The sequence below is a fragment of the Helobdella robusta genome, assembly GCF_000326865.2.
Source record: "Helobdella robusta unplaced genomic scaffold HELROscaffold_31, whole genome shotgun sequence".
Lineage (NCBI taxonomy): Eukaryota > Metazoa > Annelida > Clitellata > Rhynchobdellida > Glossiphoniidae > Helobdella > Helobdella robusta.
The window spans coordinates 1,362,836-1,376,879 of NW_008704544.1; the positions used below are offsets into that span (position 1 = coordinate 1,362,836).

The 14,044-nt window shown below is 33.0% G+C and overlaps 1 protein-coding gene across 1 annotated transcript; it reads right to left on the reverse strand.

Annotated features, from left to right (window-relative positions):
* Nucleotides 1–6,668: 6,668 nt before the first annotated feature.
* On the reverse strand, nt 6,669–13,762 carry HELRODRAFT_192317 (hypothetical protein; the record flags this gene model as incomplete). Its single annotated transcript, XM_009022359.1, has 16 exons — nt 6,669–7,164; nt 7,459–7,556; nt 7,797–7,898; nt 8,036–8,173; nt 9,199–9,327; nt 10,191–10,300; nt 10,583–10,769; nt 11,085–11,182; nt 11,388–11,505; nt 11,708–11,797; nt 11,951–12,109; nt 12,333–12,401; nt 12,592–12,717; nt 12,863–13,063; nt 13,145–13,173; nt 13,489–13,762. The coding sequence occupies 16 exons, from the start codon at nt 13,760–13,762 to the stop codon at nt 6,669–6,671; spliced, it is 2,424 nt and encodes an 807-aa protein (XP_009020607.1).
* Nucleotides 13,763–14,044: the final 282 nt, after the last annotated feature.

A 14,044-nucleotide genomic window follows, 5' to 3' on the forward strand; every position in this document is an offset into this window, starting at 1 on the left:
TCATCATCATCCCTTCGATCGTGTTTTCTGGGTTTGTTTTAATGATGAAATTCATTTTAATCATTTAAACAATAACAATAACAACGATAATAATAATAAAATGATAATATAATAATAATATAAATAAAGTTAACAATGAATCAGTATTTAATTATTTCCTTGAAAACCGAAAGCGAAACCTCCGAAACCAATGGATTGAGACGATAGAAAGGTTTGGTTTTTACACTGGCATACACGCACACACACACATACTCGCACACACACACACGCACAAACGCACAGCCAACCTTATTTCGAGATTTTACTATCACTACGACAATAATATTAAAAATAACAATAAAAATCAACAACAACTTCTTGAGAAATAATAACACATACAATAATAAAAATAAATAATAATATAATTAATAATAATAATAAATAATAATAATAATAATAAATAATAATAATAACCTCTCCCTTCTTCCTCCTTTGTCGAAAGTTTGGTACTTTCTGTAGATTTAAAAACGAACGTCAATTTATTATTATAGGGAAAATGCGAGGTCGTAATTACTTACAAACGATCACTTTTAATTATAGCCGATATTAAAAATTATTATGAAAATTATTTTAAAACGCGCTTTTGATTATAGCTGATATTAAAAATTATGAAAATTTTAAAACGCAATAGATAAAAAGGAGGGAGAGAGAGAGAGAGAGAGAGAGAATAAAAAAAGAGAAGAAACCACGGGAGAGAGAACGAAAACAAAATAGGGAAAGACAGAAAGAAAGAAAGAGAGAAAGAGAGAGAGAGAGAGAGAAAGGGAAAGGGAAAGAAAAAAATGAGAAGGAGAAAAAGGAGAGAGAAAGGAGAGAAAATAGAGTGACTAGCCCACCCTTCTTTCTTTCTGACGTTAACTGTCTCCACGTTTAAAATACTCTTATTCCCATTAGCATCCTGAAATAAAAAAATGTTTTTTGGTATAATGATAACGGAGATGTGATTGTGATGAAAAAGATAATAATGATGATGATGATGACGATAATGATTAGGATGATGACTAGGATGATGATTAAGATGACGATGTTGATACTGTTGTGGATGCTGATAATGAAGTTAACGGGAAATACGCTGTGCACAGTTCTAGCGACTGTGATTAAAGCAATTGTGATAATGATGATGATGTTAGTGATGATGATGTTAATGATGACGGGGGTGATGATGACGACGATGATGATGGCAGTGATGACGATGATGACGATCATTATATCCCAACACGACAGATATTAAATCAAAAACTAAACATTGATATCATTTATCATTATTTATTTGTTATTATTACTATTTATTATTTTTATTTGTATCACCGTCTCAACAAATAATAATAATAATAATAATCAAGAATAATGATGAGCAGAAACATCTGCTGATGTGGTTAACCATTGACTGTATTTTAAAAGGGCGATGACGATGATGAAGATTGTTATTATTATTATTATTATTATAATAGTAGTAGTTGTAGTAGTAGTAGTAGTAGTAGTAGTAGTAGTAGTAGTAGTAGTAGTAGTTATAGTAGTAGTAGTAGTAGTAGTAGTAGTAGTAGTAGTAGTAGTAGTAGTAGTAGTAGTAGTAGTAGTAGTAATAGTAAAAGTGGTTATATTATTATTATTACGATATTAATTATATTATTATATGCTACCTCGTTACCTCATTAAATCATCGTGATTTGTCAGTATCATGAAAAACATTATCATTAGCAAACGCCTACCGCCATCATCATCATCATCAACAACAACAACAACATCACCATCCTCATAAAAAAACGCCTACCGCCCTTCATACATACAACAACAACGATACATACAACGCAACAACGACAACAACATCAATGAACAACCAGGCAAACCTCGATATATAAAACATCGGCAGCTTGTACGCATGAACTTGAGTAGAGTAGGAACAATTTCAACTTCGGTATCCAATAGCAAAAGAGCCAGAAGATACCCAGCGATAATACGCACAGTACCGCATATAGGATCGACTTCAAACGGTTCCGAGTATATCCGGTACATCTCTATTGTGGAATGTGATGATGGTGATAGTGATAACGACGGTGATGACAACGATGATGATGATGACGACGATGATGATAACGCTATAATATAAGCAAAATACCAAGATGTCGTCATCTTCATTCAGTGTGCAATATTCTGAGTTGTTGACATCCGGTGAAGATGACGTCATCTGATCTGACGATGACGATTGCATTATGATGGTATTATTGATAATAATTAATCACGTTTATGGCAGTTAAAAAAATTACAGTGTTAAATCATATGAACGTCATTTCAAATTTCATTCGAAATGACGACGACGACAATAATGATATCAAATTAAATCATTTAATTAACTGATTAATTAATTAATTAATTGAAAGATGGTTTTTAAAATAATCTTGCAGTTTAAATATTTAAAATCACATTTGTCAATAAAAATATCTTGATAAACACATCAGACTTACTTGTTAAATATTATTATTATCAATATTTATTTATATATTATTATTATTATTAATTGCTTATTATATATCATTAACTTAAATAATTAATTCAAATTTTAAAAAATAAAGGCATGTTTACAAGCACGACAGTTTGATAGCAACAACATTTACCTCAATAAAGAGAATGTATGGCAATAAATGTGTGTATATATTTGTATACTGTATGTTTGCATGCATGCATGCTTGTATGTATGTATGTATGTATGTATGTATGTATGTATGTATGTATGTACGTATGTATGTATGTATGTTAGTACGTATATATTCTGAATATATGATAATATACGGCAACACATACGGGTATATGGTTCAAAATCAAATTGTCATTTCAATTTTTCATCAATATTATTATTGTTATCCGAAACTTTTTTTTCAAATTTTCAAATGTTGTTGTTGTTTTAATTACAATAATTGTTGTTGATGTTATTATTATTTATTTATTTGTTGTTGTTGTTGTGTGGTCGAAAAAACGACAATAGATGTTCAGCCCGTCTTATGAAAGTTGAAACATTAATTGAACATCGGATGCTGAACAAACTAGCAGATGATGGAGACATTTAATGATAACAAAAGTACTAATAAACAAAATTAATTAACTAATTAATTAATTAAATATATATATAGGTCTTATTTTTTATTTTTCATACAATTCAACGTAAATTCCATCATTTTATTTTTAGTGATCATCGTTTAAGTTAAAAAAAAAGTTTAACTTGCGTGCGCATGTTCGCAGAGTTTGAAGATTAGTGAAGATTAACAGATAACCTCCAATCTATCCGACCCTTAAGATAGTAACACTGAATCATCGTTATTATTATCAAACAGACACACACACACACACATATATATATATATATATATATATATATATATATATATATATATATATATACAAACACATACATGCGAAACTATATATCGAAAGGGAGAAATATAGTGAGAGAAAGAGAGAGAGAGAGAGAGAGAGAGAGAAAGTGAAAGATAGAAAATGAAAGGAATGAAAATTAGATAGAAAGATAGAGAGATAGATAGACAGACAGACAGACAGATAGATAGATAGAAATAACTGCCTAATGGGGATTTTGGACGATATTGATCGTTTAAAAAAACACACACACACGTGTCGTCGAATTCTCACATGTGTTTCAGCGTTTAACTGTCCGTGAAGCAATGATTTTTTTGTTCAAAAAAAATCTTGAATAGCCATGCGAAAAGTGAACTTTTATTGAATAAAATAAAATTATCTATAATGTTTGAAGAGAAAACGAATAAATATATAATAAAAATATATGAAAGTGTTTACTAGTTGATGATTAGGATGGGACCGATATGAATTTGAAAAAGCAGCCAGATCGGTGAGAAAAATAATTGATATAATGACTTATTTATTACGGACTGCTTTTTAATTAGTTCAACTCGAGATATCAAAAAAAGAAAATAAACTAAATAAATGCATTAAAAAATTGAAAATATTAAAATTTGCGCTACAAAATGACTATTGCATTAAACCCCATCTATCTGACTGGATGAATGAATGAATGAATGAACGGATGAATGAACGGATGGATAGTTTAAATGGTTATTACTATATAGTATATATATATATATATATATACATATAGAAAATATATATACATATATATTTACATACATGTATATGAAATAGTGTGTGTAGTGTGTAGCAAAACACAAACACGGGGTAATATATTATATAGCAACAAATAATAATAATAATAATAAGAAGAAGAAGAAGAAGAAGAAGAAGAAGAAGGAGGAGAAAAAGAAGAAGAATTTGATTACAGTGAATGACAGAAAAATATACATTAAGGAGATGACACAAAAAAAACATTTGATTATTTTTAAAAATATGGCGAAAATAATTACGAAATAATAATAATAATAAATAATAATAATTATTATTATTATTAATATTATTATTATAAAAATAATAATTTGTGTAACTATTTAAAAATGACTGAACTGAAAAATGAATAGCAGTAAGGAGTAGAGAAAAGTAAAATCAAACTCTAGACATATAGAGATAGCAGGTGAAAAATGAAAAAAAAAACACGTACATACAAACACACACGCTCGCACGCACACACACACACACACATACACGCACACACACACACGCGCACACACATTTACGTGTGGTTAAATTAAAACTCAGTGTTCATAAATAGGATTCACATACAAAAAACAAACAAACAAACAAAACAACGAAACGTTCAATTATATACATATATGTGTGGGTATGTGTGTGAAAATAAACATATGTGTTTGTGTACATATCCTTTCACGTATGTGTGTACACGTATGTCAGTGTATACGTATGTGTACAGCACACAGCCCTATAAACATGCATGCAATGGAAAAGAATAAAAAGAATTGTAACTCGATAAGATAAATATAAACATATAAAATAATGATGTTTCAAAATTTAACTCGTAACGTAATAATAATAATAAAAATAATAAAAATAATAATAATCAAAATAAAAATAACAATAATAATAATGAAAGGAAGTTTTGATTTCAAAAACATGATCACAGACAAACGTACAGATTTTTATTACAACTCTATGCGTATAAATATGAAAGTATATAGGATTGTACATGCGTCTCTGTATTGTATGTATGTATGTATGTACGTGTGTGTGTGTTTGTGTGTGTATGTATGTATATGTGTGTGTGTGTTAAACATATGTTGAGGTAAATACACATACGTGTATTTTTTTTGCGCATTTTTGAAGATTGAGATGCGATATTCTTAAATAAGATACTAATAAAATATGACAACAACAAATAATACTTAAATAGTATTATATATGTATATATATACACATACATACACACATATATATATATTTGTGTGTGTATGTATTTGTGTGTGTATGTGTATTTGTGTGGGTATAACGATTCGAATTTAGTTAAATTCGAAACGACAGTTGGCATACTGATATATGAAGAGAATTGGTACTGAGTGTATATAGTAGCTAAATTATCTCAAAAGCAATTACTGAAAATGTACACTTACCTGCGTGCTAACGATTGTACTGATAGAGTAAAAATGCTGGAAAATAAAGAAATAAAATGCAAAGATGACGGCCAATTGGAGAGTTTTAAATTTAAACTTTGTAGAAAAATGGGTAAATATTATTTTGCTTCGACAACCTTATTTTGGTTAGTTTGTTAGGTTAATTGATTTCATTCTTATTCAATCAATCGATCAATCAATCAATCAATCAATCAACCAACCAGCCAAACAATCAATAAATCAATCAATCGTTCATTCATCTATTCATTCAATCAATCACTCATTCATTCAATCTATCATTTTTTCGTTCAACCATTCACTCACTCAACCACTATCTCGCCGCCTGTCAAACTAATTAATTAATTAACTAATTAATTAGTTAATTAATTAATTCATAGAGCTCTAAGAAATGTTATTGAATATATAAGCCATCAAAAATTCAGCCAACAATATCGCTGGGGAACGCTTAGATTCACAACTAGATAAACTTTTCTAACACTAATTAAAAGCAAAAGTAATAATAAATACTGAAATGTCCATTTAGTATATCTTTACTATTATCATTATTATTATTAATGTTATTATTATTAATGTTATTATTATTGTTCGGTGATATCAAAGTTGTCAGAAAATTTATTCATAGCTTGAGTGTTGCGAGAAACTTACACACAGTTGGTGATGAATACAAACAAACTTCAATCGTAATTATTTACACAGCTTTATTTTGAATCGATCAGCATCAGTTGATCGACCAATCAATCATTCGTTCCTTCATTCATTTATTCATTCATTTATTCATTCATTCATTCGTTCGTTCATTAATTCAGCCATTCATTCATTCAATCATTTATTTATGAACTTGCTTCATTCACACAAATTCTCTCACTGAATAATTCTAATTTGGCATACACTGAAATTGTTCACAAAACAGGTTCAATCATTACACGTTAATGATTCATTTGTTTTTCACTCACACATTCACATACTCACTCATTCAAAGCTTCGCTCATTCAGTCATTCATTCCTTCGTTCATCCATTCATTCATCCATTCATTCAACTATCTTTCAATCGTTATCCTCCAGTTTCATTCATTCACTATTCTCTCTCACGAGATCCAACTTGAAACTCTTCTTCCTCGATGAAGTTGGATGAGCGCTGTAGGCTCTCTCGCCCCGCCCCTTCGAATCCTGCCGACCAATCATCGACAAGCACCGCCTACTTGCCCTAATTATGCTAATGACCATATTCTTGCAGTCGTTGCATATATTCATGAGGGGTCCAGACTCTAGCAGCTGTGACTTCAATGATGAGGATGATGAGGATGAAGAGGCGAACGGTCTGAGAGTGCTAGAACGTAGCAGGATGGTCTTCTTGGCTTGGTCCAGTATTGATTCTTTTTGTGGAGGTGGTTGGATGAGTGTCCGTCTGTGGCTGCTGTGGTTGCTGTTGTTGGCGGCGGTGGTGGTGGTGGTGGAGAGGTTGGGAGCAACGTCGAAGGATGTGGTCTTCTGAAGCCTACTACCAGCATTTTTGTGGTTGTTGTTCTTGATCTCTCTGACTGGTGACGATGGCGCCGATCCGCTCCTGTTTTCAAATGGTTGCATCATCGTGTATCATATATCATCATGTATCATATATCATCATGTATCATCACCGCTATCATCAACAACATCATTATCATCCTCGTCGTCCAAGAACCGCAACACAATCAAACGTTCCATGAACTCCAGCTTAATCATCATCCTTCTGGCAATCATCATCACCATCAACATCTTCCTAACTATCATCACTGCCATCATAAACATCATCTCAATTTTAACCACCACCATCATCATCATCATTATCATCATCATTATCATTATCATCATCATGACCAACAGCGAGTTATCGAAGCAGTGATAGTGTGAAGAAGAGGAGAGGGATGGATTCAGCGTGTATACGGGAATGTGCTCAAAGTGCTCTGTCGGAATCCTCATCTGTCGTGTCACGTGATGTTATAATGAGAATCACGTGATGTTATGATGTGAATCACGTGATGTTATGATGTGAATCACGTGATGTTATGATGTGAATCACGTGATGTTATGATGAGAATCACGTGATATTATAATGAGAATCACGTGATATTATAATGAGAATCACGTGATGTGGTTGAACTGCTGCTGCTGCTGATGATGATGATTATACAAATAAATACAGCCAAAAACAAAAGAGACCTTGCTAGAACAGTGGCTGCAGACGTTCCTGTTGCAAAACTTGCACTTTATGGACCAGGGACCAAATAAGGAGAACTTCACTTTCTTGCATGTGAAACACAACTGCATGTGCAACGATGATGACGACGATGGTGATGATGATCATAACAGAATGCACGTACACACAGCAAACACGGGTATACAATCAATGAATGTACACAAAAATATAATGAACATATTGTACAATGATGTACACCTACCTTCCCAGCTTCCAGCATCTCACGTAGTTGTGTGTGTGTGGACAGACACTCGAGTTCAGCTTTCGTGAGGACACCTCTGATGTGCATGACCTCTTCAATTGTCAGCGACAAACATTCCATCGTTGTTGTCATGTTGTGCTGTCATGTGTGCGTGTGAGTATGTGTTGTGCGTGAGTATGTGTTGTGCGTGAGTATGTGTGTTGTGTGTGTGTATGTATGTGTGAGTATGTGTGTGTGTGTGAGTATGTGTGTGTGAGTATGTATGTGTGAGTATGTGTGTGAGTATGTGTGTGTGTGAGTATAAGTGTGTGTGAGTGAGTATAAGTGTGTGTATGTGTGTCAACATTAGAAGGCTGCGTGTATATAATGTGCGTGCGTGTATATATGTTTAAATAAAGATAAGACAGAGGTGAAGAGGTTGAATGAAAATATCAAATGTAATTTAAAACTTATAAAAAAAACTAACTAAACTAAAATAAGTAAAAGGAGGAAAAGGAAATGATAAAAAATACTAACGGCTGCACGTCACGTGATACTTTGGAAAAAAGTACAACAAACAGACAGAAATATCAGAGAAACGAAAAAAAACACATGTACTAACTAGTGTGTGAGTGGCATAGCATATCATGCTCGAACACATTGTATACATTACATGCAAAATAACATGCATATATTATATAAAGACAGATATGTAATTAGTTAGAATGCACACATACACACGCACACACACGCACGCATGCACACACACACAAGCACACGCGCACAAACAAATATATCTTTCAGATTAAAATAAATGAATAAATAAAAAGTTAGTCGCAGTGGTGATGACGACGACGACGAAGATGATGATGACGAAGACGATGTGATAACAAAGATGTGATGATAATAAAGAAAAAATACTTATGATGATAGTGAGTAGAACTGATGATGACGATAAAGATGAGTGAGACCATGTTGATTGCAATGCCAATGATGATGCAAATGATTGACTTCAATATTTGCCTTGCTATCAAGATATTTTGAAGGATGACGATTAAAAATGATAGATGGAAATCTAGTGACAGACAATTATAGAGAGAAAAATATCAGAAACTTCAAGTTGGTTAAATGAAAATATGAAAAATTAACGAAACAAACTAAGAAAAAAAAAGAATTCTACTAACAAAATCAGGAGCCATGAAGTTATCAATTTGATTCTGGAATGACGTGGACGAAGAAGATGACGACGACGAACAACCCACACGCTTGTTATAAGATGACGATGACGACGACGCTGACGATGACGCTAGCGGCTGGAATGGTGACGACGCGTTTTGAAATGGTGATAGCGATGACGACAACGATTTCTTTCTGTGGCCAGCAGCTTGTGTCGATGACGCTAATGATGACGTAATCGTGTTAATAGGAACTAATTAATGTAAACAATGAAGCAATTAACTCAAGAGGAATGTTAAATTAGGCTTAAACAACGAAACAATGAACTTCAATGTTGTAGACAGTGATAGATTTAAATAGGCAACAATGTAACAATCCTTTCGACAACCATTTTAAAAAGTTGTCACAAAGCCAACAGCCATTCATAGTGATAGGTTAGTAGGTAATGTTAAATTGCAAGCAATACGATGAATACTGTGCTAGTTGAGAAACGATACAAGTTTTCAACATGAATTTCAACCTCTAATCAATAAGCTCAATCTCACTCACTCACTCACTCACTCACTCACTCACTCACTCAATCACTCACTCACTCAATCACTCACTCACTCACTCACTCACTCAATCCAATTAATCAGCAATTAATCATTCATTGGTAAAGTGAACAGATGCTAATAAACCAGTCACAAAAATTGAGAGTCATAACGAAAGACAATATTGTATCATAATACAATGACGTTAGATCTAAACAACAAAAACATGACCAACATGATAAAGATTTATAAAATAAAAACGTAAAACAAGCCAAACAAACATCTGAAAAGATTTCAGCTTCTATAAAAATTAACCCAAACTTCAAACTCCAATCTCTATCTATCTAATCAAATTTGCATGCACGTTGGCTTTTTTGAAAAAGCTTTTTTTAAAAAAAACTTGACATTTTAAAATTTTTTTTGTACAACTTTTAAAATTTTTTCCATTTGCATTTCTCTAGAACCACCTTTGGAAGAGGAAAATTTTTGAAAACTCGAGCCGTTTCACAGACAGTTATGCTGTGCCTTCTCACTGGTTTCCAAGGTGACGCCATGTTTAACATCAGCAAGTCTAGTGCTTGCATTGTTGTTGTTGTTGTTGATGATGTCATCAATGTTAATGATGTCATTCAGTTGTTGTTTGTTTGTTTGTTTGTTTGCTTTTTGATATCAAGAATATTAAGTATCGTTCAGTTGGTGCTGTTGTTTGCAATGACAACAGAAACAACAACAGAATAATAATAACAACAACAACAAAAGCAGCAACAACAAAAGCAGCAACAACAAAAGCAACAACAACAAAACATTAATAGTAACAACAATAGCAATGGCAGTGAAAATAGAACGATGTCGAACCAACCGGTGTGCTGCCATGGAAGGTGCTTCGGGGGACTTTGTGGCGAAAGTGGTGTCAGTGGTGTGAAGAGTGAAGCTGAAACTTTGTTTTTATCATCATCATTATCATCGACACCGATATCGTCATCATCGTCACCATCATCACCACCAGCATCTTTGTTGTAACCGTCAAATGAATCATTATCTTCATCCTGAATTATGTAGATAGGATGAGGTTCGATTGATTGGTGTTATTATTATTATTACTATTATTTCCCCATCATCATCATCATCATCGTTCATTTGTCTGTTATGACGATCATCATCGCCATCATCATCATCATCGTTATCATACTTTTCATTACCCTTACTCATCTCCATCATCTTTCATTTCAAACAACCGTTCAGGAAAAACGCCGTGCCCATCATCATCATTGTCATCGTCATCATCATCATCGCCTTATTCATCATCACAACCACCACCAGCATCATCATCATCATCATCATCATCATCATCGTCCACTAACATCTGAATTATTGAAAGCCAACAGCTTCAGATCCGGTTTGATAACTTTCTTAACAGGGCCACCATTTTGCTCGTTCATTGCGATTCCATCATTCCTTCCTGCCATCATCATCATCATCATAATCATCATCATCATCATCACCACCACCATAATCATCATCATCATCATTGCAGCACCAGCAAAACAGAATCACCATCAACAAAATTAACCATCAGTATTCTTATTATTGCTTTCCATCTACATCATCATCACCACCATCATCATCACCATCACCACTACTACCGAGATTCCAAAACAACGTACCAGTCCGGCCAGGGGTGGGCCTAAGTTTGGGTGGGTGGTTTCGAATGGATAACAGTAACTCTTGCCTAGGGTCCAGATGGCCCCTATCAGAAAGAGCTGAAAGAACCCTCTTCCCCACCTGAATGGAATACCCATGATGACTAAGTCTACTGACAAACATACAAACTAACTAACACATAGACATACATACCTACAAACATACAAACACACATACATACATACAAACACACATATATACATACACACATACATACTAACACATACATAAACACATACAAACAAACACATAAACATACACACCTACAAACATACAAACTAACAGGTTGAAGCGGGGGGCGAGATCTGATGAAATCCAGAATGATCTCGTGCACATCCTTCTTCACTTTTACCGGATAGCTGTCCACACTCTTCTGTCCCCATAATAATAGTAATAATAATAATAATAATAACACAGACACACATATATATGACACACACAAACACACACACATATATGGACGCACAAATACAGACACACGCATGCAAATACTTTAAGACAGATAGTTATGAAAAATGATACTAGCAAATGTTTTATTGAGTGTGTATCTCTTGATCCGGATATCATCCATTAGTATCTCATAAGGTGTCAGTTCGTACTCTAGCGGATGGTTGATAGTCGACTGAACAGTCTTCAACTTCACTCCTAATCTCAATTCATTCATCACCTGCATCCACAATCTGGCCTGTATGCGGGAACGGTTTGTGGATAAATGATGGATTGATTGAATGGATGAATGAGTAGATGGATAAGTGAATGAATGCATAAATGAATGAATGAATGAATGATTTATTGAATAAATAGATGCAGAGTGTTGTGGTTGATTCAACTGTTGGTGAGAAAATTTGAAATTTTGATAAAAAAAATTAAAGAGGAAAAGTTATAACATGTTGTGTTGACAAACTCACCCAATCTCTTCTCTGTAATGTTGAAATGGAGTCTGTTGAACCCTTCTCTTCACACAGCTCGTTCAGCTTCTGTAACATTCATTAGGCAGTGTCAAGTTAGTTTTACAGGATCAAACAGTTTTAATTCAAAAAATTTCACTAATAATGTCAATCTCATTAAAAGTATCCATCTAAATAAGCATGATTTACTGGAAAAATAATTATTTATTTTAAAAAATAAGAAAAAAAGTATGACCTTGGCCTGAAAAACAGAACTCACTTCATGTTCTGAGACAACTCTTTCGAGAAATGTGCTCAGTTCTGCTGATTCGTGAACGAGCGCTCGACAGACAGCTTTGCAGTGCATGGCTACATCTACATCCTTTCCTATGTGCCTGCTGCAAATCTGCATTTGTGGCAAGACCAATGGCAATTATTGAAACGTTTTGGGGTGAATTCATCAAAAGAAAGTGAATGCCTCGAATGTAAGATTTTAGTTTGTTTGGAATTTTGGAATGTTAATTTGCCATAATATAGTGGAAAGTGCTAACTTCAATGACATCATCAATTGTGATGTCGTCATCTTTGTCATCATCAACGATTCCCTCATCGCCATCTTGGTTCCTTGTACCTCCCTCTCCTGTCATCTGGCCGATCAAACTTTCAAGGGCAGACGACAATTTCTGCTCCTCATTCTCACTCAGGCCAAAATCCAATGCTTGAAATAAAGTAATGCCCAACGATCTGACAATCTGATGAATAATTTCAATTATGTTTATAATTTAAAAACACCATTTTGTCATCTCTACATAGGTAGAAAAAGTTTTAATAACCTCTTTCTCTCTTACATTCGGGACAGAACCTGTGAGGCATGAAATTAGTTGACAGCAAATTATTATTTCACTTTTCATAAAAAAGTTCATATAATTATAATTCATATAAAAATATCTCTAGCCTCTTTGCGCTTGTGACTGTCTGAGCATTTATTTTTAAAATGTCATTATTAATAAATTACTATTTAAAATTTAAATTTGTTTAAAATTGTTTGTTTTTTAAATCAACTTGTTCTAATTAAACAATTGGCAAGCCCAAGTGTAACTGCTATCTTTTCACTAATTAATCATTCATTGACTTTACTAATTATTCATAATTAAATAATTAATAAAATATTACTAACTTGATTGGTTGAATAGCGCCAGAATATTCCCATCTATCCCCAAGACAACATGGTTCAAAGTGATCAGCTGATTGCTATTATTATTATTATCATTACTATTCGACTGTTCGAGTTTTTGTCGCCGGTTCACTAACTTTACGGAGTTAGATTGAGAAGCTAGTGAGTGGTGATTCTGCACAAACTTGGCACATTGGAAGCACACCGCCCAGGCTTGGTCCTCGTTTATTGGGGCATTGAAAGACTCGAGAATTTTATGCAACGTACAACTCTCCATTAATTAAAAAATTTTAATTTAAATGTGAAATTTTAATTCAATCGATTCATTAAAAGTAAACTTTTTAAAGAACTAAACAATACTACGAAGCATGAGATTTTTTCATACACAGTTTACGTACATTAACTCGGTTGTTTATATAATTAACATAATAGGGCATAGAACTACGATTTTGTTCAATTATAACTTCTAATTTGTTTATAAAATTTAATTAAATTTTCAATTATTTTATAAATATATAACTATTAATTTTGCAAGTATTAATTCAATTAAAATAAAAAT